The sequence below is a fragment of the Vulpes vulpes genome, chromosome 3 (assembly GCF_048418805.1).
Source record: "Vulpes vulpes isolate BD-2025 chromosome 3, VulVul3, whole genome shotgun sequence".
NCBI lineage: Eukaryota > Metazoa > Chordata > Mammalia > Carnivora > Canidae > Vulpes > Vulpes vulpes.
The window spans coordinates 116497927-116524450 of NC_132782.1; the positions used below are offsets into that span (position 1 = coordinate 116497927).

At 52.6% G+C, this 26524-nt stretch overlaps 1 protein-coding gene across 1 annotated transcript; it reads right to left on the reverse strand.

Annotated features, from left to right (window-relative positions):
- Positions 1-14077: 14077 nt before the first annotated feature.
- Positions 14078-19015, reverse strand: PROK1 (prokineticin 1). The gene is made up of 3 exons (XM_025996473.2): positions 18809-19015; positions 16253-16378; positions 14078-14556 (listed from the first exon to the last, which is right to left on the reverse strand). Exons 1-3 carry the CDS (start codon positions 18878-18880, stop codon positions 14437-14439), a joined length of 318 nt encoding a protein of 105 aa, XP_025852258.2. The 5' UTR covers positions 18881-19015; the 3' UTR covers positions 14078-14436.
- Positions 19016-26524: the final 7509 nt, after the last annotated feature.

Sequence of the window (26524 nt, forward strand, 5' to 3'; positions counted from 1 at the left end):
GAGCAGTGTTGGCTTTTCCTCTCCTGAGGAAAAGAGAAAGGAGAAAATGAGAGGATTTTTTTTTAAGATTTTATTTATTTATTCATGAGAGACACAGAGAGAAAGGCAGAGACACAGGCAGAGGGAGAAGCAGACTCCCTGCAGGGAACCCGATTGGGACTTGATCCCAGGACCCCGGGATCACGCCCTGGGCTGAAGGGAGATGCTCAACCGCTGAGCCACCCGGGTACCTCAATGAGAGAATTTTTAAAAAATCATTAATCAGTATCTCCAACCCAATATCATTCAGCCATACTACTATAACAGGTATCATGTGATTACCTAGTGCCAGACACTATGTGTCAGCCCTTTAAAATGCCTCCACAGATGAGTGGGCAGGAGCTTAGGAAAGCTCACTGACCTTCCAAGTCACTCAGGTGATAACAAATGGATCTGAGATGCAAACTTGGGTCTTGATTCTTGACTGCACAGGCTCTCAGTTGAACACATGACTCTCATAGCACCAAAGCTCTGCACATCAGCAAAGAGGGTCACACTGTGTCCACACTTGACAAGTCTCAGGCTGAAGATGAAGGGGTCTTGGGGTCATTAATGCAAGACTCAGGGACAGCAAAGGCTCAACTGGGAGCGACCTTGAGAGGGTAGAGACCTGGAAAATGCATCAGAAGGCTGCCCTGCCCATTTGTAAAATCTCCCCACCCTTTTCCCTTCCTGCCTCCAAGTGATCTCTATGAATGATATACTGGCCTGTCCACCACCCTGGTCAGCAGAACTTTTGGGGAAGAATAGCTCCCAGATTCCAAAATTCACTCTACTAGTTCACAGTAGACACCCTAAGCCATGGAAACCTGTGTCCAACGCATCATGGAATTGCCAAGTCCTCATGGGAGAAGGGTAGGGAGGGGATCCTGCCCTGCACACGAGAGAGCACATTATTAGTTATGGGAAACCGCAATGGGCAAGCCCATCTAGCCTCCCAAAAGGGGCTGGAAGGAAAAGGAACGAGTCAAGGTGGTCCCCACAGCGCTGGTGCAGGACTGGGCACTCGGCCAAATCCCATCGCTAGATCACTGTGTCCCGCATCTTGAAACCATATTTTGCTTTATAAATACAGTTTTAAGGAATCACTAGGTATTTAGGGAGGAGGACATGATCAAAATTTTAAGTAATAGTATTGTATTGATGTCAATTCGTTGGCTTTGATATTTGTACTGATTCTTATTTTAATAATTATAAGAAAATGTCCTTGATCTGGGGGACATACTGAAGTAAAGGAGTATTGTGTCTGTAAGTTCTAACAGAGTTTCTAACAGATCGGAAAATATACAGAGAGAGAGAAGAGAATAAAGCAAATGTGGTGAGGTGTCAACATTTGTGGTGTCTGGGGGAAGGTATGCAGGAATTCTTTGTACTGTTTCTGTATGTTGGAAATTATTGCTAAATAAAAGGATTTTTTTAATGGCGATTACTCACACAACCTCCCCAAAGAAAGTCCATATTTATCAGTTTGACACTTGTCATCCAGCACTTCCAGAAGGAAGAGGATGGAAACCAAACAGCATCAGAACCAGCTACTCAAGCAGCCCAGGGCCCTGCTCCAGGGAAAGCCCTTCAGCTGAGGCTGCGGGGACATGGGGGCACAGCCAGCCCTAAATCCCATCCCGGGCTGTTTTTAACTGGAAAGGTGCAAAGATGAAGAAAGTAGAATGGGAGATAGGAAGAACGGGATGGGAAGGTTCTCTGGTAGAAATCAGGGCTTTCCCAATGGTGTCTGCACCTCCCCATGGTGCCCATGCATCATGACCGAGCAAGGTGGTGCTCAAATGGGACACTGAACGTGGACCTGGGGACCACAAGGCCACTGCAGGACAATGAAACAGAATCACAGTGTCACGTATCATGAGACCATGAATGTTTTGCCTTATAAATACAGTTTTAAGGAATCACTAAATAGTTGGGGAGGAGGACATGATGAAAATTTCAATTTCAAAAACTTTATGACATTGGATTCTGCAATGATTGCTTGTATACGACACCAAAAGCAGAGGCAACAAAAGAAACAAAATAGGTATGTTAGACTCTGCCAAAGCTAAAAACTTGTGCATCAAAGGGCACTGGTAGAGTCACTACTGGTAGAGTGTCACTACCAGTCTACTGGTAGAGTGACAACGCAACTCACAAGATGGGAGAAAATATCTGCAAATCAAATATCTGATAAGGGCCTCATAGCTGGAATATACAAAGAGTTCCTACAAGTGAACAACACACATGCAAAACAAGTAGTCCAATTACAAAAGGGGCAAAGGACTTAAATAGACATTTCTTCAAAGAATATGTACTGATGGTCAACAGGCACATGAAAAGATGCTCAATGTCATTCTTCACTTGGGAAATGCAGATCAGACCACTATGAAATATCTGCTCACACTCATTAGGATGGCTGCTATCAAAAAAAAAAAAAGAAAAGAAAAGAAAAGAAAAAATTTTGGTAACAATGTGGAGAAACTGAAACTGTTGTATATTGCTGCTAAGAATGTAAAGTGGTGCAGCCATGATGGAAAACAGTGTGGGCAATTCCTCAAAAACTTAAACAGAATTACCGTATGATCCAGCAACTCTACTTCTGGATGTATATCCAGAAGCACTGACCGTAAAACCTCAAGAAAGGTAACCCATGGGTTTTTTTGGTTTTGGGGGGGAGGGGGTTGTTTGTTGTTTTTTTTGTTTTTTTGTTTTTTTAGATTTTTTTGTGTATACCCATGTTGATGACAGAGTCATCAAACAGCCAAAAGGTGGGGGCGCCCCCGGGGTGGGGGGGGAGCTCAGCTGTTGAGCATCTGCCTCTGGCCCAGGGCGTGACCTCGGGGTCCTGGGATCCAGTCCGGCCACCCGCAGGGAGCCTACTTCCCCTCTGCCTGTGTCTCTGCTTCTCTGTGCGTGTCTCATGAATAAATAAATACAATCTTAAAAAAGAGAGAGAGAGAGAGAAGCCTCTGATGCACAGACTCTGATGAAACCCACCAGTGGCTTCTCCAGCCCAGACCTAGAAAGCACCGAGAACAGGAGGGAAGTGCAGGATGCCCACACCTGACAGTCTCAGCCAGAGGGGCGGGTGGACAAGGAGATCTTTGCAGGATTCACTTATTTTCTGCTGTCAGATCTTTGCCTGAAGCCACACCCAAAGATGTCCTGCAACCCCTCCTGGTCCATGGCCAGACTGCACAACATCCAGCCACATTAATTAAAGAGGATTTTTTTCCTCTGAGGTGAATGTGTTAAAAATATCAAATATTAATCACTGGCAACATTAATTTATAATCATGCTTGTCTCCCTCTCAACTTCGGAGGTGACATCTGGCCTGACTGCTTTGAAACGGACACCCGCTCCACCGCAGGAATTATAAATAGCCTGAGTTGAAATCTTCACCTCGAACTCAACAGACTGGCTCCACAGGGTGGTTTAGGGAATGAAGAGGGCTGCAGCACCAGTGGAGTCCTGGGTGGGTCTAGCTGGGGTGCTGTTAACTTTTTTTTAAAAGACAGAAATCGTGGAGTGGGGGTTAGGGTGACGGGGGCATGGGCAAGGGTGGGGAGGCCCTGGCCTGTTTCCTCAAAGCTGGCAGGGATCAGCCTCGCTCCCCCACGCCCATCAGCCCATTTCATGATCTCTCAGCTGTTTCTTTCCACCCTAAGCTCTCAGTCCAGTTTCCATACCTGCCCTTTGGGGAGTGATCGATGCAGACACCATCTTCTATTGCAGAACCCACTTAATGTAAAGAGAAGAGGTTCATTCCAGCCAACAGAGCACTTTCCATCCACAAGCTCGGGCACTCATCAGAGTCCATACTTACTGTGCGTCCACTATGTGCCAGCCCCCACCTGCCCCATCTCATCCGGCCCCCCGCAGCAACCCGGTCAATAAGTGCCAGTGGGAAGGCTGTTCACCCAGGAGGAAATTGAGGTTAGAGATGCTGCTTTCCTGAGGTCATCCCGCTAGCAAGGGGCGGGCAGAGTCAGGACTCAAACCGAGAAGAATAGGCCACTGGGGTCTCCTTGCTTAGTCCCTTTCAGGGTTTCTGAAGCTGCAAAATCTCCAGCTTCTCCAGCACATCTAGGGGCTCTGGGATGGGGCGCAGGCTTCCGGGCTCCTGACAGCTGGTGGCCACCACCACCAGGGAAGGTACTGCTCATGACACCCAATGAGGCGGTGGGACTACTGTCTCCATGCAGCAGATGTGCAAACAGACTCTGGGAACTGCCTGACCCCTCAGACAGCTGAGCTGAGAATCTGAAGCTTTGGTCCCAGTGCCACCAAGAGGGATTGGACCACCAGATGGGAGGGCAGGGAGATGACAGAGCCACCTCGAGGAGGGGAGAGGGCAGGTGGGAGGTGGGGAGGGCAGTGTCTGGGGGGAGCACAGGACATGCTGGGGCCCCCCATTTCTGATTGTCTCCAGCTCCCCGATGGCTCAGGGCAACCCTGGAGCATGCGGGCCAAGCCCATCCGGGCACACCAGCTTTGCAATGAGGCTGTCTCCACGGAGGTCCGTCGCCCGGGCCTCCTGGGGCTTGGGGGCCATCGGCAGGCTCCCTGTGATCACTGGCACCTGCGGACCCTCAGGGGAGCAGCAGACCTCTGATACCGCGGCACGCAGTCGCCTCTCGGCCTCCAACCCCAGCTCGCTGGGCCTCAGCCGAGCCTCTTCTCAGTGTGCCTCCTCGGAGGCCACCATCCCGTAAGGCACGCCTGGCAGGGCAGGTCCTCAAATGCTTGGTCCCTTCCCCTCGCCGGGAGCGAGCGTGGCTGCCTGCCCACGGGGCTGCTTCCCAACATTCGTGGGCCTGGCAGGCTCCAGAGTGGGGGGGCCCCCAGCCAAGGTCTGCGACCCATTTCTCTGCTCCTGACTCCCTAACACTCCCTCCACACACCGAGCCTCCCATCTGGCAGGCCAGGCCGCTGTCGCTCCCTTCCCCAGCTGGCCCTCAGCCACCGACCGGGGAACACACGCAGCACACGTGCAAGACGCGTGTTTGCCGCCTGGCTGGGGCGGCCTCACCTGCGGGCCTCCCAGCTCCCAGGCGTGAGCCTTGGAGCTGCTGGCCTTCAAGCGCCTCTCTGCCCCACCGTCACCCCTCTTTGTATTCCTCTTTCTGCTTTGCCGCCTGATGATGGAAGTTCCTCAGACACAATAAGGCCCCCGCTCTGGAACCTAGCTCTGGACGCACAAACTCAGGCCCGGCTGCCGCACGCCCACTTCCCTCCCACCGAGTCTTGCTCATCCTTGTCTTAACACCAAGATCACACTCCAGCTGGAATGGAGCGTTTCCTAATGGAAACTAGCCTTGCTGCCCCCTGGAAAGACAATTAGAATTTCATTATATGCCTAACTGATTTCCTCCAAGGTCAGGGTGACAAGGTAGGACAGTGCTGCCCTGGGGTGGAGGTGCAGGGAGCGCCCGCAGCCCCTCACTGGACGACGGTCTGTTACATGGACCCTTCATTCCATGTCTCCAGGACTCAGCATTTTGACATCTTCCTTTGGTGTTTCTATGCACTCTGATGCTTGGAAGCTGCAGGTTTATGGGGCAAATGACATTTCCCGCTCTAGGGGGCAGCCACCAGCCACAGTGATACTTGTCTCTGGGGACACACATGCTGTGGCAGGTCCCATTTGTTTTTGTTTTTTTAAAGATTTTATTTATTTATTCATGGGGCACACAGAGAGAGGTAGACCCAGGCAGAGGGAGAAGCAGGCCCCGTGCAAGGAGCCCAATGCGGGGCTTGATCCCAGGACCCCGGAGTCACGCCCTGAGCCAAAGCTGCTCAGCCCTGAGGCACCCGGGCATCTCTGGCAGGTTCCATTTGAACCCAATCAAAGAAGAGCCAGGAGAGAATTCAGAGCCCACTCTCCTTATGCTTTTCTCTAGAAAAAAAAGTCTGAATAGCTCAGTATTAAGATCATGGCTCATATTGAGCAAACATTACTTTAAAACAGTGACTCATATGTTTAAGCAAGGTATTAAGAGGTACTTAGATAAGATTTGCGTATCTGTGTTCCCAAAGGGAGTTGTTAGTGAGCTTTGCCTACATAAACCTGTGCCTCTTACCTTCATAATATTAACAGAACACGACCTGGACAAACTGTAATTTCTTCTGACACGTTCCAATTCTGAAGAACTGAAGCACGTCCAGGAGGCACCTCCAGGTAAACCGGCTTGGTGAGCTGGTTCCAAGAAGCACAGGCGCCAGGCAGAGGGATCCCAGCGCTGGCTGTCCAAGATGTTTTCATAAATAAACAAAAAAGCATAAAGCGGGACACCCGGGTGGCTCAGCGGTGGCATCTGCCTTCAGCTTAGAGCATGATCCTGGGGTCCCGGGATCAAGTCCCACGTCAGGCTCCCTGCATGGGGCCTGCTTCTCCCTCTGCCTGTATCTCTGCCTCTCTCTGTGTCTCTCATGAATAAATAACTACAATCTTAAGAAAAAGAAAGCATAAAGCAGGCCGGGTGTGCTTCGGCATGCACAGCCTGTCCTATGCGCTCTGCACGCAGTAGCACGGCAACCCTTAGAGGCAGGTACTATTACTGTCAGTACCATTTTATGGATAGGGAGACTGAGGCAGGGAAGTTTAGCAATTTTCCCAAAGTCCCTCTGCTAGCAAGTAGTCTGACCAGGGTCTGAACCTGCCAACTATGCCACCGACCACTGTGCTTCACCACCTTTCGAGAAGCATAAACGGGGTAAGTCGCTGCTAATTCCCCGAGGAATGCCAACAGAGCAAAATGCAAGATGACAAGAAAATGTCAAGCTGCCGTTCAACATATTTGTTTACTTAGTCATCGGGGCCTAGTTTTGTGACAAATTTCCACAGGCTCCTCGCTGCCTTCTCTCTGTCAGAAATGTGCCCACGGCTTCTCACTCATCAATCTTTCTCTTTAGACCCTTTTCATCCTCCCCAGGAATCTCTGACCCCAAAATAAAGGCTCCCCTGTCCTCGACAGTCCAGGGGAGGTGCTGGCGGGGCGAGGGCTCCAGTCCCTTTTGAGAACACCACCCAGGTTTTTCTTCCAAGGTCCACCAATGTTTGGATGACAGATGTCCCTGTGACCCATAGGCAACGGGGACTTCCCAGCTGGCAGGGGCGAAGATAAGAGAATCTTCCGGACACAGGGCCTTTCACCATGCCCCTCCTCCCGAGGGATGGCCGAGGGTCTTCTGGGGCCCACCCTCTGTGCTCTGAGGCCCGTAGCTGGCTGCAGGCCCCAGCAGGCCCTCTCTTCATGCACCTTGCGAGGAGGGCCTCAGTGGTGGTCCAAAGGGGCCTCAGGAGAGCTGAGCGGGAGGCCTAGTCTTTCCCTGCCATGGAAATGAATAGAAGAAAACTCATTCAAATGGGGTCCAGAGCCAGAAGGCAGAGGTCTCAGGAGCACCCTCGAACTCGCCTCGTCCGGCGGGAGGAAGATTTCCTCGGCCTGGCAACAGCCCGCTGCTCTGCCTGCAGCCCGAGAGAAGCTGCCACTGCTTCCGACCCTCATTTTCCTCCAACGAGTGCATTTAGAATGACCTCTCCCAATTTCCCCCCTTTCCTCAATGACAGGATACTGTCCTCCTGTGTTCTCCAGACTTGCCCGTGGCTCGCCAGAGTCGGCTTGTCCCAGATGGCAATTCCTCTGCTGTTCCTGAATACGCTCATTTGCTGCTGGATGACCTTTGTTGTTTGATTTTTAAGGTTGGCACTACCTGAAAGTTGTTCTTCAGTGACTCGCTGGCTTCAGGCTCCCGCCCAGGACTGGACAGCGAATGGGTCGTATTTCAGCCTCGTTCGCCCCCAGGGTCAGCTGTCCAGGGTATGGCTCTAAAGGAGGCACAAGGGGATCCTGGGGGGGGGCTCTGCGGTTGAGCGCCTGCCTTCAGCCCAGGCGTGATCCTAGAGTTCCGGGATCGAGTCCCGCGTCGGGCTCCCTGCGTGGAGCCTGCTTCTCCCTCTGCCTGTGTCTCTGCCTCTCTCTCTCTCTCTCTCTATGTCTATCATGAATAAATAAATAAAATCTTTAAAAAAAATAAGATAAAAATAAAGGAGGCACAAAACACCTGTGGAAGAAAGAGGAGACTCAGGGCCACTTCACTCAGTCTCTACGTAGGAACTTCTCGGCTCCTGCGGAGGTGGGACCATCTTTGCAGCAGGCGCTGTGCAGGGCCTGAGGGCAGCTACCGGACGTGTCACTCCCTGAGCAAGCCCCTTTGACTCTGAGCAAGGCGGCTGCCACCCGTTTTAAGATGCAGGCACGTGAACCGAAAGCCCAGACTGCACAGTGCACAGGACAGCGCTTCCGCACCGCCAGCGAGGGATGCCTTCTATTATCCGAATTGTAAACAGCTTAGTATCCCATTCAAGGAGCCCTCCGGTCTAGAAAACCACACGTTACAAGTGCCTGATGGGGTACGCACTTCTCCCCAGCCCACAAGATAAATGTCCAGTGAACAAGAAGGGGCGCCAAATCATCCACCAGCCTGGAATGTCCTAGTCCTGTTGTGCCCGAGACCCTGAGGACCTCCGAGCTGCCTGCAGACCCCAAACCTCAGCAGCCAAGCCGTGGTTCCACGGAACACAGGGCATTTCGTGCAGCCACGAGCAGTGCTGACACGGGGCGGGCCTCATTCTCTTCGGCCTGGGCATGCTGGCCACACCCCGCCAATCGAAGCTGGAAAGCTATCTTGCCTTATTTTTACTTTATGGATTTTAATATTGATTTTCTTTAAACAGCTTTTTTGTGACATAATTCACATCCCATACAAATTCATCCGTTTAACTTGCATAATTCCATAGTCCTTAGATATTCACAGAGTTAGGCAACCATCTCCAAAACCTAATTTTAGAACATTCTTGCCACCCCAAAAAGAAACCGTGTACCCACCAACAGTCACTCTCTATTTTCCTACATTTTATTTATTTATTTATTTATTTATTTGAGAGAGAGAAAGAGAAAGTGGGGATGTGAGGTGCAGGGAAAACCGGAACAAACTTGTGCTGAGGGCTCCATCCTGTGACCCTGAGATCACAACCTGAGCCCAAACCAAGAGTCGTCTGACGGGATCTGAGTTTTGGGTACACCCCAGGCAAATTCTCCAGGTTGACTCTTGGGTTGGTCCAAGATGGGACGCGGCAGATTTTCAAGTAGCAATTTCTCCACCCGAGGATTTATCATTGTCAAAGCTCTGAAAGCGTGAGAATGCCAAGTGTGGCCTGGAGGCCTTGGCCCCACCACAACCCGTCCCCCAGCCAAAGCCACTAGAGGTAAATACGCAGTCGTGGAAGTAAAACAGCATGTTTGCTGTGCAAACTCCACTCTGAGGTGAGTCCCCAGCCCTGGAGCCTCCCTGAGCTGACCTTTCTCTTTGGCGAGGGAGGCCTCCTGCTAGGCCAGCCTGGCCAGAAGGGAAGAGTCCCTGGGGGAGACATCCACACACACGCATGCGCTCCCCATACAGCAGCTCAAGTCCAGGGCTTAGAGCACCGAGTCCTTCCCCTGAATCCGCTAGCATTTGGAGGCCTGAGGACAGCTCCAGGCGGATGCGGGGCCCTGGCTGCACCCCGAGTCTCCACGGGGAGGGCTGCTGGGCTGGCACAGCTGGCAGGGCCGGGCCCACTGGGCTACCTCCTCCCCGGGCCAGCCGGCCCCCTTCCTCTGCCCTACCTTCAACTACCAGTCTCTCACAGGAGAGGTCCCCTTTGGTCTTTGTTCCTGCTACACCAAAGTCCATCCAACAAAAGTAAACGTGATTTGAATAATTGAAGATGCTCTGGCCCACAGAGGGCAATCCTGCCCTTCCCGCTCCTGATCTGCCCTCCGGGGTACACCCTGGTCTCTCGGGACTCCGGTGGCCTCGTGTATGGCTCTCCCCATGCCCAGGACCTCAGAGGGCACCCCTCTGCTGACAGAGAAACTTCCAGGGCACCGGGAGGTGAGCCCTGGGTTGTGGGAGCAGCAGCTACAGACCCCACATCCCAGAGGCCCCTGGGACTCTGTCGCCAGCCTGTCTCCTCCTAGGATGTGCTCCTGCTGTTTCAGTCATTCATTCATTCATTTGCTCTTTCGTTCATTCAGTAAATGTCTACTGAGCACAGCTCTGAGCCGGGCACCAGACACAGGAGAAAACCATGGTCTCTGTCGTCCAGACTCATAGTCTTCTGTTTACTGTGCAGTAAAGGGCCCCCTTAGCTAATAAGCTAGAAATAAACTAATTAATTAATAAATGAATTAACTGGGATTCCATTTCAGGTGACCAGAAACTTCTCAGTCCTCTGTGGGTCCTCCCTTCAGATCTGCCAGGGTGTCCCACTGTCTTCCCCATCCACCCCACGCACCCAGGCTTGGGTCCTGAAAGCCAGCCCCCCCCCCCCCCCGCCCAGGTCCAGGATCTCCACCCCAAACATTGTGGGGAGCTGGGTGGACGAGGCTGGCCAGCCCGGAACACCCCAGCCTCCTGCCCCCGGCTCCCTTCTGCCATCAGAGATCAACCGCAGGGCAGACAGCAGGAGGGCACCACCTTGGGTAGCTTGTGGTCTGGAGAAAGGCTGCCGCGGGGGGCAGGCCACCCACCAACATCCTTTGTCAAGCATCAGTACACCTGGTACTTGGGCTGGGTCCACCAGACCCTGGGCTTTGTCTGTGATGAGAAGAACCCTGTCCCCCATGCCCTGAAGCCAGCCCCGTCAGAGGGCAGCCTCTGGCCTCAGGAACTGAAGGGCTCTGTGGCCCCCAGGGTGGTGCAGGCAGCTGCCAGTGGGCTGGGCCCAGCCCCCCTCCCGTCCTCCTCTCCATCCCCCTCCTCCCCCACAGGCCTGGGTGCTCTCGGTCCCTGGGTGTCATGCCCCTGGGATACAGTCTGCTGCCTGCTGGGCAGGAGGAGAGCCCAGGTCCTGGGAAGTGAGGCCACCGAGAGGATAGGCTGGGGGTGGACCTGCCCCCGGTAAGGCTTCTGTCCTCCGGTTGTGCAGCTGCTCCCATCCTGGCCCCCACTCTTCAGCCCCGGGACACAAGCAGGACTCCGACACCGGCCTTCCTTCTCTCCAGGGTGACGCCGGCGCAGGCATGGATGCTCCCGAAGAGCAGGTGCCTGAAGTGTGTCGCCAGTGTTTTCATGTTGATGGATGCGGATGGGGCAGGGGGCACATTTGAGTGGCCGCCCCACAGAGGGACAGCCCAGGCGAAGACACACGTGACATCTTCCACAGCTTGTAGGTAGTCCCGAGGCCGAGAATCCTGGTGGGGAGCGGGGCAGAGGCAGAGGAAGAGTGCGCAGGGGCTTTTGCGCCCTGCCAAGGGCTAGGCTTTCTCCTTTGGAGCTGAGAAGGGCCATCAGGGAGCCCAAACCGGGCAAGGGTGCTGCCTACAAAGATGCTGGCAGACTCGCCAGGGTGGAATTTTGAGGGAAGAACTGGAGGCAGAGCGAATCGGTTGGAAGCAGTTGCCACAGGCCATGCTGGGCAGGATGATTGCTTGGACTTGGCTGTAGCTGCAGTGAGAAAGGACAGTCGAAGAGAGAGGAAATCTAGACTGCTCTTGAGCACCCGGCTCAGATCCTGGGCTGATGGGGGCACTGGCCCAGAAGATGGCACCTGTGCTGCGCACTGGGCACGGGGAGGGGAAGGGGCTCCCATCCTCCTCGTGGTCTAGGAAAGGATCTTCTAGGTGCGACGGGATCCAGAGAGGCAGCATTCCTCGGATTCTCCTGTGCTCCTTAGGGTGACAGATTGCTTTCCACCGGTGGAAGCGTGTCCCTGTGAACCACCTGGGGACATCCGGGACGGTCTCCAGCTGCTTTGAGAAGAGCGCATCTCGGACTCTCCCCGGCCATCCCCAGGGCGGTCACTAGAGGGCACCAGACTCCGCCCATCGGGGAGGAAGCCTCGGGCTAAGGGGGGCCCTGAAGGGCCGGGCCCCTTGAAGGCTGTCCATTCCCCTAAGCCTGATTTAATTTAATTCTTTGGGAATATGCTCTTATTTTGGATATATTATTAGTAGTAGTAGATTCTTCTTATAATTATATTCATGAAGAATCTATTCCTGAATATAAAGAATTCTCACAAATACACTTTTCTTACCCCCACCTCTACCTCGCCCCACCCAACCTCCCCTCTCTGCTCTTTAGTCTTCAGAAAAAAAGGAACTGGAGCACAAGTCAATTATACATTCCCTGGCATTCTGGTGTAAAAAAATGAGAATTGTTCCAGTTAATTTAAATGGGGTCTGCAGACTGGCCCCCTCCCAGATGGGAACGGAGATGAGGGGCTGCAGGTGGCCAGTCAGTGCGCACCAAGTCCTGAGCACCCTTGTGCCTACAGTCATCACCCCATCTGTGCCTCTGTCTCACCCAGGAGGGCACAGCATGATGAGGGAAGGCCCGGCACCTGGACACCCAAAGGACAAGGGTGTGCAGCCTGGAACCCTGGACGTGCACGGTAGCTCTAGGTCCAGTACCTGAGCTTGCAGGGTGGGCAGGAAGTTCACCAGCTGCAAGAAGGGGTGAGAGTCAGCAGAGCAGGCAATGATGTCGGTCAAAGGAGCCGCAAAGAGAAGGAGCCCCGAGTGAGGCCCAGGCGGGGCCTAAGTGGGTCCCACAGCACCCTAAGCAAGGCTCTGGCAGATGGAGGCAGGTGAGGGAGGGCAGGAGCCCCAGGGCCTATTAACCACAATGTTAGGACACTTCTGAGAAACACAGGATACAATGTACTTTCATCTTATGTTTTGCATTTTTCTACGCTAGGAATTGAGGTGAGGAGGGGCCGTGGGGACAGTAGCTGGCACTTGGGGGGTGCTCCCAGCCCCTGGGTTCAGACACAGGCTCAGGGCCATCCTGATTCAGACTTCCTCACCCCACACGTGGTGATCTAGTGGCATCAAGTCCTTGACACTAAGCAAAAGGGGTTAAATTGCAGAAATGGGAGTTGCAACCCATCTAGATCTCACCGGTGGGGTCTCCACTCAGCCGCCCGCTCACGGCTCCCTTCCTGTCTCCAACCCACCAGCGCATCTGAGCGGCACACCTGAGCAGCACCCTCCTGGCCCAGAGCCTGTCACCCTTCATTCAGGGAGCCTGAATCCACTTTCTAAAAAAAAATTGCACCAACAGCATCACTCCCCCCACCCCCACCCCAAAAGGCCCCGTGCTGCCCGCCCTGGCCCGGCCCCTGAGTCCCCACACTGGCATAGCAGGAACACCACGGCCACTCGCCCCTCAGTCATGCTTTTATTCTGCAGCTGGCAGGTCAGCATGCGCAGCTTCCAGCGTCACCGAGCTGTCCTGGGTGAGTCTAGGCCAGGGTCCAACTGGGGGAGCTGAGTGGGGCTGTTGCTATAGATGACAGTGGAGGCCGGTGACAGCTCCCAGACAGATGGCTTGGCACTTCAGGAAGCCCTTGCTGTCTAGAGAAGTTGCCTCCTCTGGCGTGGGGCCTGTGCAGCCTGGTCCCTGGGTGGTAGCGGCCTACCCGAGTCCAAAATCAATGTCCCTGCCTGCCCTCCCCTCCCACCTCCTGCCCTTTCCCGGCTGAGCAGAAGCCCCTCATCCTAAAGGTCACAGACATGCTCCTGGGGACAATCCTCCAAAAGGAGCTGTTTGAGGCCACTCCCTCACTGCCTCCTAAAATGTCAATGGCTGATTAGATTACGCTGCCCCCTCTTGCATGGGAGAGGGAAGCAGTGGGACCTGGCCTCACTGGTTAACCGGGAAAGTATGGCCCGGAGGGGCCTTGGAGGCGATGCCAGTGGCCTAGTGGGCGGGCTCCCCGCACCTGCCATGAGGCCACTGTCTACTGCACCCCCGCCCCCTGGAAAGGGCTGACCTTGGGCCCAAGGCCTGAAACTGAGGAGTTAGTCAGTCAAAGAAAGACGAAGAACTCCCAGGTCGGCCCTCACAGGCCTCACTGAGGCTCACCCAGGACCTGTCCCTCGAAGCCACACAGCCAAGGCGCTGTGCTGGGGAGCGTGGCCTCAGGCAGAGCGCATGCAGGAAGGGGCAGGGACAGCGGACCCAGTCCCCCAGGGGGGCCGACGGGGGGCGGGGGGGGGGGGGGGCGGGGGGCGGGGGTGAGGCAGGGGCTAAGGGAAAGGACTACCCTTCCGGTTACCCAGCTCCTCAGGCAGCCAGACCCAGGAGACAACCGGCCTGGCACCTCTGGGACCACAGCCCGAAGCTGGGACCCCCGGGCCAGCCTGGCCGACCATGTGCTTTGGGTCTGCATGCACGTGTGTGTGCGCGCGCCCGCGCCCGTGCACATATGCACGTGCTAGGAAGCAAGGCAGTTTGGGGAGCAGGGTCAGGGGAGTGGAGGAAAGGGAGCCAGGCCATGTGGCAGAGATGAAAATCCCTAAGAGGCCACCCCAGGCCAGGCTCCCACAGAGGCCCAGAGTGTCCCGACTGCAGACAGCCTCCTAAATGTTGATGTTCTTCAAGTCTGCGGAGCAGCGGTACCTGCCGTCCAGGCACCTGGCGCACAGCAGGTTGGGCAGGCAGGGGCAGGTGTGGTGCTGGCGCTTTCTGAAGAAGGGGACCTGGGGAAAGAGGAGAAGAGGGTGACACCTTCATGGTAAGGCAAGTGGGCCTCTGGGCAGGAGCCTCTGGCCAGCCCAGCCCCTCCAACCAGCACGACAGTAACAGTTATCATAGAGGGGGAAACTGAGGCACAGAATGGCTGAGCGACATACCAAGCTTACATTTGTTCCAGAGCTGGGATTGGAACCGTGGCAATCTGGCTCTCGAGAGTGTAATCAGCCACGACTCTGTGCTATCCACACCAACCTTAAAACTCCTCAAGCCCCCACGCTGCCCAGCCAGGCGCAGCGCCTCACTGACCCAACGCACGTACACACGTACGCTTGTTGACTGGATCCCCCTCATAGCTCTGTTACGACGTGCTCAGCGCTGGTGGGTGCTGCGGATGCCGCTGCCGTCTCTGCTCTGTGACTCTCACCCTGAGACTAGACCATTGCAATCTCCTCAGGGAGGGTGACAGGGATGGCCATGATCACAGGTAGTGTCAGACCCCGGGGTTCAAATCCGGGGTCTGACAGTTGCCAGCTGTGTGACAACTGGCAAGTTCTTTTTTTTTTTTTTTTTTTTTTTTAATATTTTATTTATCTACTCATGAGAGACACACGCAGAGAGAGGGGCAGAGACACAGGCAGAGGGAGAAGCAGGCTCCACACAGGGAGCCTGATGCGGGACTCGATCCCGGGACCCCGGGATCAGGCCCTGGGCTGAAGGTGGCGCTAAACCGCTGAGCCCCCCAGGCTGCCCTGGCAAGGTCTTTAGTGTCTGTATCTCAAGTTTATTATCCACAAAATGGGTCAATAATGGCACCTACCACATATGGTTGGAAAGAGGTTTAAACTACTAATTGCAAAAGGACTTAGCCTGGAAGGTGGCCCGTGGGAAGCATCAGCATCAGCTGTTATGGCCACCGGTGTGCCCTTCGAGAATATAGATCTACAGCCGAACCACCTCATACACCCCGAGGCAGCAGGGACTGCCCCGTGCTGTCCCCTCCCCGCAAGCAGTCAGGACTGGGAGGGTGACCACAGGAGGATGCCTCGAGCCCAGAAGAACCCGGGGCTCCTGGGTGCAGGCATGCTCCTCCAAGGACATAAGGGACCCCTGAACCACGGGGAGCCCAGGGGAGGTGGCTGGCACGCCCGGTCCTGGCAGGGCTGCAGTTGCTCCTGTACCTGGCCATTCAGAAGCAAAGGCCTCGGAGCCCTTCGGCGCCCCCTGGGAAGCTAGGTGCGTAGGCCCCAAAGAGGAGGAGGGCCTCCTTAGAGCTTGTGCACTGGGAGCAGGGCTTGCCTCACCCTAACCAGACCTTGGATGGGAGGCCATTCCATGAGTCTTACTTCATGCTCTGGAGGGAAGGTTCCTGGGGGCAGAGGGCACTCAGGACCCCTTGAGAATCTGAATTCGTCAGATCTGAAAGAGACTTCAGGGGTGCTCTGTCTCATGTCCCTCGTATGCTTGAGGCAACTGAGGCCCACAGCAGTCGCCCCAATTGCCCAAGAGCATCTGCGAATGAGCAGCTGGCGTAACCCCTGGGTCTAAAAGGCTGTGTCATTAGTACCCCCAACTCCACCCTGGGCTCCTCCAAAAAGCAAGGATGCCCAACAGTCCTGAGATGGTACTAGAGTCAGAGTCAGAAAATCAGGGTCGGGCCCCAGCTGTCTCTGGCTCCGTGCCCGGAGCAGGTCCGTGCAGTACCTTGTGGCTGCTGGGGTGACACTCCTCTCCTTCCCGCCCCAGCGGGGTGCACATCCGAAGCCCATGCAGCCACAGGCTGACAGCACAGCAGGTGCCTGCCCCGCACTGGACATCCCGCTCACAGGCCTGCGAGGGAAGGAGACAAAGGGATGCCGTTAGTGCCACCCAAGGGACACCAGAAGGGAGAGGTACATCTAAAACCCTCGTGGCAGGGAGGGGCTGAGGGCAGCTCCCCTCACCTCAGCCTCACACCCAAGCAGCACATTCTTGCTCCTGCTCCACTCAGGGCTCAGTGGGGGATCAGATCTGCATCTGAGGACCCCTCCAAGCCCCCCTGCAGCCACCCAGTAGGGAGGCAACACTCCTCTTCTGACCAGCCTAGAGGTAAATGCTCAGAGGACGCTGGCACATTGAATTGAATTCCTAGAGGTGCGAAGAGCGATGATGGTCCAGGCCCCTGGGTGGTCAGTCCTTTGACCAAACTCTCCAACCTTGATCCCACACCCGGGTTGGTGCCTCTGCTCCCCATGCCGGCCCCGCCTGGACCCTCACCAGAAGCCCAGCCTCACCTGAGGCACTAGCACCCCAGAGGACAAGGGTTCCCCCGATGCTTCTCTGCTGGCCTCCTTCCTCCCCAGATAGGGATGGGCCCCTCTGGGTTGGGCTCCGTGCCTGGTTTCTGGAAGTTACCATTTGTAGAGAAGCCCACACAAGCCTGCTTTAAACAAAAGCCTGAAATGGGGGAAATAGGCCTCTGAATAGCTCCAGGCTCAGGTGGGGCCACGCCGGAGAAGCACAACCTTTGCACCTCCAGAGAAACGTGGTGGCTTTCCTGAGCTGAGATTCGCAGCGGGGTTTGGTTTCCGTCTTTGTGTCCAACAGAAGGCCCCAGAGCACCCTCTGGCTCCCTAGGTGGGCCCTGGCAGGAACTGGAAGCTGCCAACTTGCTTAGCCCTGGGGAGGGCGGGCGGGGGCATCGGGCCTGCTTGCCCCTTGGGGACGCGTGGGTGACATTCGCCCGGCCATGCAGGGCTCCAGCCCAACGAGGGCACATCTCCCATACCACGCAGCCCCTGCAAGCCCAGGGCTAGGGCCAAGCAGACCTACCTGACCGAAGTGGGGCATCATTGTCCCCTGAATCCAGGATGGTCACGGTCTAGGGAGCAGGGGCGTGTGCCCATGCCGCCCAGCCTCTTCCTGGGAGTCGGCCTCGGGGCGGCAGCCGGGCATGAAGAGTGGAGGGAGGTCCTGCCCCCCAGCACTGGGTCTCCCCTCTCCTTGCCATGTCTGTCATGCATTTCCTCCTACACTAGTTCTCTCTCTCACTGTGCATTTCAAAGTGTCCTCTTGAAGGGTTTACTAGAAAGATTTTACCACCACCCCTTGGCCAGATGTTGGACCTGGCACAGTGAGGTCACCTGGCATCAAGGTCAGCCCACAGCTCCCAACCCTCTTAGTGGCTTCTCTCCTTTGTTTGCCTCACCAATCATCAGACGACACCCTCGGAGGATCCAGAGGCTGATTCATTAGGTATAATTTTGCCCTGACAATGTTATTCATGCTCTGGGTCTCAAAAGCATTGACTTGCCTTTAATAAATTGTTCGTCTTTGAAATTCTGTCTTTTTCCTTTAAAAAGGAGATGAAAGAAGTTTTCCTTTCTGTGAACATGAAAACTAATGGGATTCCAGGAATCGTTCGGCATTTTTCTACATTTCCATTCTCTATGTAAAAAGTTGAAGGATGCTGGAAAAAGAATAAATTTCTCTCTCTCCCTCTCCCTCTCCCTCTCTTTCTCTCTGGCAGCTTTTATCTGGAAAGCTCTCAGGTATTACTCTGTTTTAGTAAGAATGGTCCCACCACCATATCACATTTGGGGGTGGTCCCGGGGTGCCCGCAGCCCGAATGTTGCACATCTGACCGGCAGCAGGGCGCCCCTGCGGGGGAAGCCCCTCCCCCCAGGAGACAAGATTTCTACTCGCGACCCGATGCTTGCTTTTGGGTACACCCAGCCAAATGCTCTTATCAGAACCGGGCACAATTAAAAAACATAAATAATAAAGGAAGGAAAGAATTTCAAGACAATCTCTTAAGAGTAGAAAAAGCAGAGGTTAAACGTCCCCAATTAAAGCTACTAAGATCACTGCCTTTAATTAAGTCAACATGCTGTGTAAATTACACTTGACATGTGGGCCAGATTGTATAAATGAAAACCAAAATTTACACAAAAGATAAATCACCAGGTGCTAATCAACTTTATAAAGGAATTCCTTATTACACAATGGGCAATCTTCGTGCTACCAAAGGTCTAAACTTCAAAATGTTTGATGTTCTCCTAATTCAATTGGAAATAAGATTTGATTTACACTAGATCCCGTCTAGTGCGGTGAGGTCGACTTGGTCGAACCAAGTCGTGTGGAACGGCCCTCTCAATGCTGGCTGACCACGGACTCCCCAGGCTTTTTCCGGTTTGCCCCCGCGTGGTTGCAGCCTCCCATCCCATGCAGACCCCCACATCCTCCCAAAACCCAGGGCAAAGGGGAAGGTGGATGCCTTACCCCTGTGATCACGGCACAGTCCGACACAGTCACCAGGAGGAACAGGATTGAAACTCGCATGGCACCTCTCATGGTCACTTGGGGCAAAGGCGCAACGCTGGCGGCGCCACTGCCTCTCGCTTGCTCCCGCTCAGCCCCGTGTGCCCTGGGCAGGCCAGGCTGTCCGGCCCCCTCCCGCCTCCCAGGTTTATGCAGTCGGATCCAGGCTGCCTGTGGGTGCCTGTCTCTGCTCTTCCGTTCCCATCACCAGTGCTATTCAGATGATCTCAGGGATGAACATGAGACCTGAATCCCTGATGACATCAAATCACCATCAAAACTAATAAAAATGAACAAACACATCGGGGGCGTTGACAGTGGCTCTAAGTGTCCAGGGAGCGCAGAGATGCGGTCCGTTATATGCATTTCATTCCATGGTCTTCTGTGCCTCTGGGGGGGCGGGGGGGAATCCTTCTCTTCTGCTTGGGGTGGGCGGTGGGAGCGGCTCTGGCGATGAATTAAGGGATTTACAACATCACCATTTATCTTTTTCTGCTCCAAACCATGCAGCATACAGGATCATCAGTCCCCTGGCAGTCAAACCAACAAGAATTATCTGAGCATTTACCATTTGTTCAGCACCGAGTTGGTGGCCGACAGGACACAGATGGGTGAGGCAGTGTCGCAGCTCCTCTAAAAGGTTAAAATTCCAATAAGGGGGTATGAGACAGTGAGAAAATAAGGCCAGGCTGACGAGGTTTATGTCTCTGAGACGCACACATGAGGAATTGCTCTACAAGGGGCTCAGGGGAAATACCAAGTGCCGCTTGGTACAGGAACCAAAGGGCAAAAGGTGAACCGGTGCACAGGGCTCTGCAGAGCACGCTCAGGCCAGGGTGCAGCCAAAGGGAGCCAGGAGCCTCCCCGCTGGGTTTGGAGTCAGCATGAGAGTGGGTTCAGGTACCAGTCTGGTAGGAAGTTGACTTCAGGCATGGCCCCTCCTGCTGGGAGAGGAAGCCCCCAGTCCCAGAATTCCCATGCCGGCCAATCCAGACAGAGCTCCCGGAATCCTGTACCAGACAGTCGGCTTCTCTCCACAAGGATGAAAGCTATTATTTGTAATGTATGCTTCGCAGTATGGTAATAGATGTGACACACACCAGTGAATACATAAAAGATGTCTATAGTCAACACTTTGGGAAACTCGTTATGCAAGTTCAATCAGGTTTTTTACTGCAGGACTTTTCAGAGCCTTTCCTTGGCTACCAAGCTGGAAATGCAATTCCTAGTGTTTCCCAAACTGAATTATCCATCAAAAACTTTTTTCTTGGAGTGTCTCAGGGAAATAGAGTTTCCATATAGAAACACTGGTAGGCGATTGTGAGTCCAGAGAGAGCTAACCCCAGAGGTTGACATCTTGACTTCTGATCCCAAGTGGTTCATTAGTTTTATGACCCCAAGAATATTGTCAGTCTCTCTAAACCTCAGCTTTCTCACCTACAACATGGGAGTGATAGTACCACTTACACCATGGAGTTTTGTGAATATTCATTTATTTATTTTTTCATTGACTATATATTTATTTATGACTACTCCATCGAAGGCACTGCTCTTGGTGCTGGGAATAAAGCAGTGAACAAAACAGGGTTTCTGCTCTTGTGTGGTTTTTCGTCTGGTAAGGAGATAGGTAATAGACACCCAAACAAATAGGTTTATAATAAAATGGCTAGGTGTGCTGAGTTCCATCAGGAGCAGAAGACAGCAGAAGTTAACAACAGGTGGTATTTTGGATGGGGTGAGTGTCTTTCTGAGGACACTAGAGAAGACCAAATAAAGTGAAGGAGTGATCCGGACAGGGCCTGGGCAAGAAGAACCAGTGCAAAGGCCCTGTGGCAGGGCCTCCTTGGCCAGTTCCAGGACCAGCAAGGAGGGTGGTGAGCAGGGGAATGAAGGGGATACAGTTGGAGCAGGAGCCAGGGACCATGCCCCACCAGCCTTGCAGGACACGGTAGGGACCTGACTGCAAGTGTGCCAGAGTTCTTGGACGGTTTGGGCAGGGAAGGGGCAGGATGTAATTTACACTTTGAAAGGATCTCTCTGGCGGCAGGGAGAGAGTTAAATGAGATGATGGGTGTGACAAGCTTATCCTCATGCCTGGTACAGGTACAGAGCAGCGTTCACTACCTAATAGTAATTTTTATCGCCAGAAAAAGATGGACCTATCTGCCTTAATATAAAACTCTCCTATGAGGTGAGAATCAAAATAATGAACCTGTGCAGCCCGCCTGTGCACTGTGGCACCAGAGACCCAAGAGACCACTGGCCTGTCAGATGCTTCCCTGGAGGAAGAAAGCAGGACCGTGCTGAGTGCTGGAGTACCTCCTGCGGTGGCCCTGTGGGCTCTGGGGGTCCCGCACAGATGCCACCTCCCCGGCTTCCCACTCTCACCCCCTCCCTCAACACAAAACTAATTATCCCACACGACAGGTGAAGAATGGTAGCCTGAAATACTGTCGCAAATAAAGCCAATAACATTGATTGAAAGCGTTTCATTCACCTTGAACGCCGGCCCTTGAGGAAAAGCCAGCTTAACTGGAGGAAGGTAAGGGATATCTGGTGACTTTGGTGGAGATCCCAGAAGAGGTTTGGGGGAGCTTTTGGGGTTCTTTACCTGAGAACTCAATTAAGCAAGCATTCGCTGCGTGCCTCCCACATGTCAAGCCCAGGAGCTCGTGGTTACTGGGTCTAATTTCTCTCTGGATCTTGGAGCTCTCCTGCTCCTGCGTACACGAGGATTTCGACAGTATCCTTGGCACACGTTAGCCAGATCACGGTTACTTTGGGCTGACAGATGTAGCACAGAAGAGAGAGCGGGAGGCAAAGGGACCCTGAACTACACGGGCAGGAACCCAGCAGATGAAGGAAAAGTGAGTGGTGAGAGGAAAAACACAATGACAAGGACTAACAATGAACTTGCGTCCCCCAAGGACAAGAAAGCTGGTAAGATGTGCGGAGCCAGAGGAGGTGAGGCAGGTGGATGGGGGCGGCCCGCTGCCCAGTGACTGTATGAGAGGGCTCCGTGCCACATGCCTCGTGACTGGGACCTGGCCCTACTTCCCACTGTAGTCGAAGCCAATGTCACCATTTTGCAGACTGCACAGCTCTGTGTATGTGTGCCTGTGTATGTGTGAACACGTGTGCAGGTGGCAAGCAAGGGCCACCCTCTGGACCCAGATTGATGCTGACCGGGCTTCTTTCCCTGAGATGGTTTACCTTCATCCACAGAATAAATTTAACTCTGAGGGTGTTGGCGTTCCCTTCCAGCCATGAGGTCCCTGTCTACAAGCTACAAAGCAGTGCATGTCCAGGGACTGCCCTCACTGCCCCTACCTGAGTGGGACAGAATGTGATCACTACCATTGGTTCCTTGCCAATAATTAAGTGAGAGTTGACTCTGGCTCATTTAAGAATGATATGAAGAGGGGCGCCTGAGTGCTCGGTCGGTTGGACATCTGACTCTTGACTTTGGCTTAGGCTATGATTTCAGGGTCATGGGATCAAGCCCTGAGTGGGGCAGAGTCTACTCATGCTAAGTAAATAAATAAATAAATAAATACTTTAAAAAAATTATATGAAGAAAGAAATCAACAAACAATGGAAACCAAAGCACTGGGACCAGGGATTATGAACCTGGGGTCACAGCCTCCCAAGGAGTTCATGAATAGAATTCGGAGGACCCATGAACTTGATTAGAGAAAAGACTTGTGTCTTCATCCTCACTAAGGTCTAGCCAAATTTAAACATTTTCTACAATTCTAACCGTAAGCCACAAACACAAAGGTATCAGTAATACCTAGGTCCTTGTCACCAACAGAAGTTTCAGATGTTTTCATATCCTATCACTGTTATTGCAAACAGCTCAAAAGATTTCTGCAATCACTATATTGAAGTCATGGGAGTTATCGGACCCACTGGCAGATTCTACTACTTGAGGTGTTAATGAAGAAGCACAGGGGCACCCTGGTGGCTCAGTGGTTGAGCATCTGCCTTCGGCTCAGGACGTGATACTGGGGTCCCGGGATCGAGTCCTGTATCGGGCTCCCTATGGGGGAGCCTGCCTCTCCCCCTGCCTGTCTCTTTCTCTTTCTATGTGTCTCTGATGAATAAATAAAGTCTTTAAAAAAAGAAGAAAAAAAAAGAAGCACACATTGGGATGCCTGGGTGGCTCAGTCAGTTATGCATCTGTCTTCAGCTCAGGTCGTGATCCAGGGTTCTAAGATCAAGCCCAAAATCCAGCTCCTTGCTTAGCGGGGAGCCTGTTTCTCCCTCTCCCCTGCCTGCCATTCCCCTTGCTTGTACTCTTACACTCTCAAATGAATCAATAAAATCCTTTTAAAAGAAAAGAAGCACATATATTACCATGTCACAAATGTGTTTTAAATATGTTTAATATAGGGATCCCTGGGTGGCGCAGCAGTTTGGCACCTGCCTTTGGCCCAGGGCGCGACCCTGGAGACCCGGGATCAAATCCCACGTTGGGCTCCGGTGCATGGAGCCTGCTTCTCCCTCTGCCTGTGTCTCTGCCTCTCCCTCTCTCTGTGTGACTATCATAAATAAATAAAAATTTATTTAAAATAAATAAATAAATAAGTAAATAAATAAATAAATAATAAATATGTTTAATAAGGGACGCCTGGGTGGCTCAGTGGTTGAGCGTCTGCCTTTGGCCCAGGGCATGATCCTGGAGTCCCGGGATCGAGTCCCACATCGGGCTCCCTGCAGGGAGCCTGCTTCTCCCTCTGCCTGTGTCTCTGCCTCTCTCTCTGTCTCTCTCTCTCATGAATAAATAAATAAAATCTTTTTAAAAAAATATGTTTAATAAGTGTATTTTAATATAATTGATTTCCTTTGTAACCTTACATATTTTATTTTATAGATTTAAAAACACTATTCTGGAAGGAAAATTTAAGATGGCAGAGGAATAGGGGGACCCTATGCTTGTCTCATCCCTCAAACACGGGTAGGTAAATACCAAATCATTGTGAACACCCAAGAAATCAATCTGAGGACTGAGAGAACAAACTGCACATCTAGAGATAGAAAAACGGCCACATTGTGGCAGCTAGGTACTGATTTAGGGGAGAAAAGAATTGTAGGTGCTGTGGAGAGGAGGGAGCCCTGACCATGGAGAGAGGAGAGAGAGAGAGAGAAAGACAGAGAGAGTCAGAGAGACAGAGGAACAGATTGAAAATGACACAAGGGATTGCACAAGAGAAAACTCTTCCCCAAAACCATTGACTGGGGAAAGGAGTGGGGCTGACTACTACAAGTGTTTATAAGCAGTGGAGCTCAAAGTCTGAAGTCTCCGAAGTCCGCACCATCGCCAGAGTTGTGCCTGGCGGGCTTAATGGTACTCCTGTGGGGAAGGAGGGCAGAGGCCCGGGAGCAGACAGCGGAGTCCGAAGATCCTCCGGGTCACATGCAGACAAACAGTTCCCCTGCTTTGAGGGCATTTGGGAGATATGGCACAGCCTCTCTAGGACACAGAGTGTGGTGGGAGCCGATGTGCTGCCCTGTTTATTAACATAGGAACAGAGAGACACCTGCCAGGGGCAGCAAACCCTACTGCCAGCTTTTTGCTGAGGTTTACCATAAACTCTGAACCACTGCGTGGTCGCACACATGTGCTTTTCTGGGACAAACCAGCACCAGCCACAGCGAGGCAAGACCCTCCCCCATGGGATCAGCACCATGCAGATCCCTAAAATTTGGAATTTGGAAACCCAGCCATGTACCTGAGATAAAACACAAGAGTACTGTGCCACTGGCAGGCAGACAGCTTGGACACAAACAGGGTGAAGGCAGGGATCTGAGGAAGCTGGGGAGACAAGATGGAAGATTGTTTGCTCTTCTGTGAAGGCTTTCTGAAGAGTGGCGGGTGCAAACTCCCTGCTCCAAGGATGAGAGAGCAGGGCAATGCCATTGCTACCCAACACCACCCACCCGCACTGACTGACTTCAGGGAGCAACACAACCCCTCTAGTGGAGGCTGGAGCCCCTTAGACCAAGCCCCAACCCCCATCCCCTGAAAGTGCATCTTTACTAGGGCAAGTCCACCTGAAAACCAGTGCAGCAGGCCCCTCCCCCAGACAACCACACATTTGTCTCACATGCACCAAGTCTACTGATCATAGAGCCCTGCAAAGCTTCAGCTCTAAGGGAACTAGGATCTAGCATCTTTTATTTTTTTTAAGATTTTATTTATTTATTTATTCATGAGAGACAGAGAGAGAAGCAGAGACACAGGCAGAGGGAGAAGCAGGCTCCACACAGGGAGCCTGACGTGGAACTTGATCCTGGGACTCCAGGATCAGGCCCTGAGCTGAAGGCAGACGCTAAACAGCTGAGCCACCCAGGTGTCCCAGGATCTAGCATCTTTTAACAAGCAGACCAAACACACTTTGTTAAAATTTGACATACAGTGGACAAGGTCCAAATAGCCCCCACTGCAGGCAAGGAGAAACTCTGCAGAGCACTGACCTGAGGAAGGAGCAGCCAAAACATAGCAACAGAGGGTACATTCTGAAATACTTCCTGAAGCACCAGGCCCTGGACTTTTTAATATAGCCATTACTCTCAGGAGCAGGAATATAACAGGCTTTGCTAACACAGAGACACACACACACACACACACACACACACACACACACACACAAACAGCGACCTAGGCAAATGACAAGATGGAGGAATTCACCCCAAAAGAAAGAACAGGAAGAAGTCACAGTCAGGAGTTTAATCAAAACAAATATAAGCTCAGCAGTTTAGCGCAGCCTTCAGCCCGGGGTGTGATCCTGGAGACCTGGGATCGAGTCCCGCATCAGGCTCCCTGCATGGAGCCTGCTTCTCCCTCTGCCTGTGTCTCTGCCTCTCTTTCTCTCTCTCTCTCTGTGTGTGTGTGTGTGTGTATGTGTGTGTGTGTGTGTGTGTGTGTGTCTCTATGAGTAAAAATAAATAAATAAAAATAATGAAGCTGAAAAGAAGAGGGAAAGAACGGCATTGGACTTAGTGGACTCAGCAATGCCTTAAGGCATAATAACATTCATACCATTGTGGTTACAGAAGAAGAACAGAGGGAAAAGGGGACAGAAGATTTATTTGAGCGAACTATAGCTGTAAACTTCCCTGATCTGGGGAAGGAAAAAGACATCAAAACGCAGGAGGCCCAGAGAACGCCCATCAAATTCAAGAATAGCCAGGTATCATAGTCAAACTTACAAAATACACACATGAGGAAAGAATCCTGAAAGCAGCAAGGGGGAAAAAAAAAGTCCTTGACTTATAAAGTAAGACAAATAAGATTCACAGCAGATCTGTCCACAGAAGCTTGGCAGGCCAGAAGAAAATGCCATGACATATTCAACATGCTAAACAGGAAAAATATGCAGCCAGGAATATTTTATCCAACAAGGTTGTCATTCAGAAAAGAAGGAGAGATAAAAAGGAGCTTCCCAGACAAACAAGAACTAAAGGAGTTGGTGACCACTAAACCAGCCCTGCAAAAAATGTTAAAGGGACTCTTTGAGGGGGAACAAAGGACCAACGGCAACAAAAACTAGACAGGGACAGAGAACATCACCAGAAACACCAACTTTACAGGTAACACAATGGCACTAAATTCATATATATCAATAATCTTTCTGAATGTAAATGGACTAAATGTTCCAACCAAAAGACATG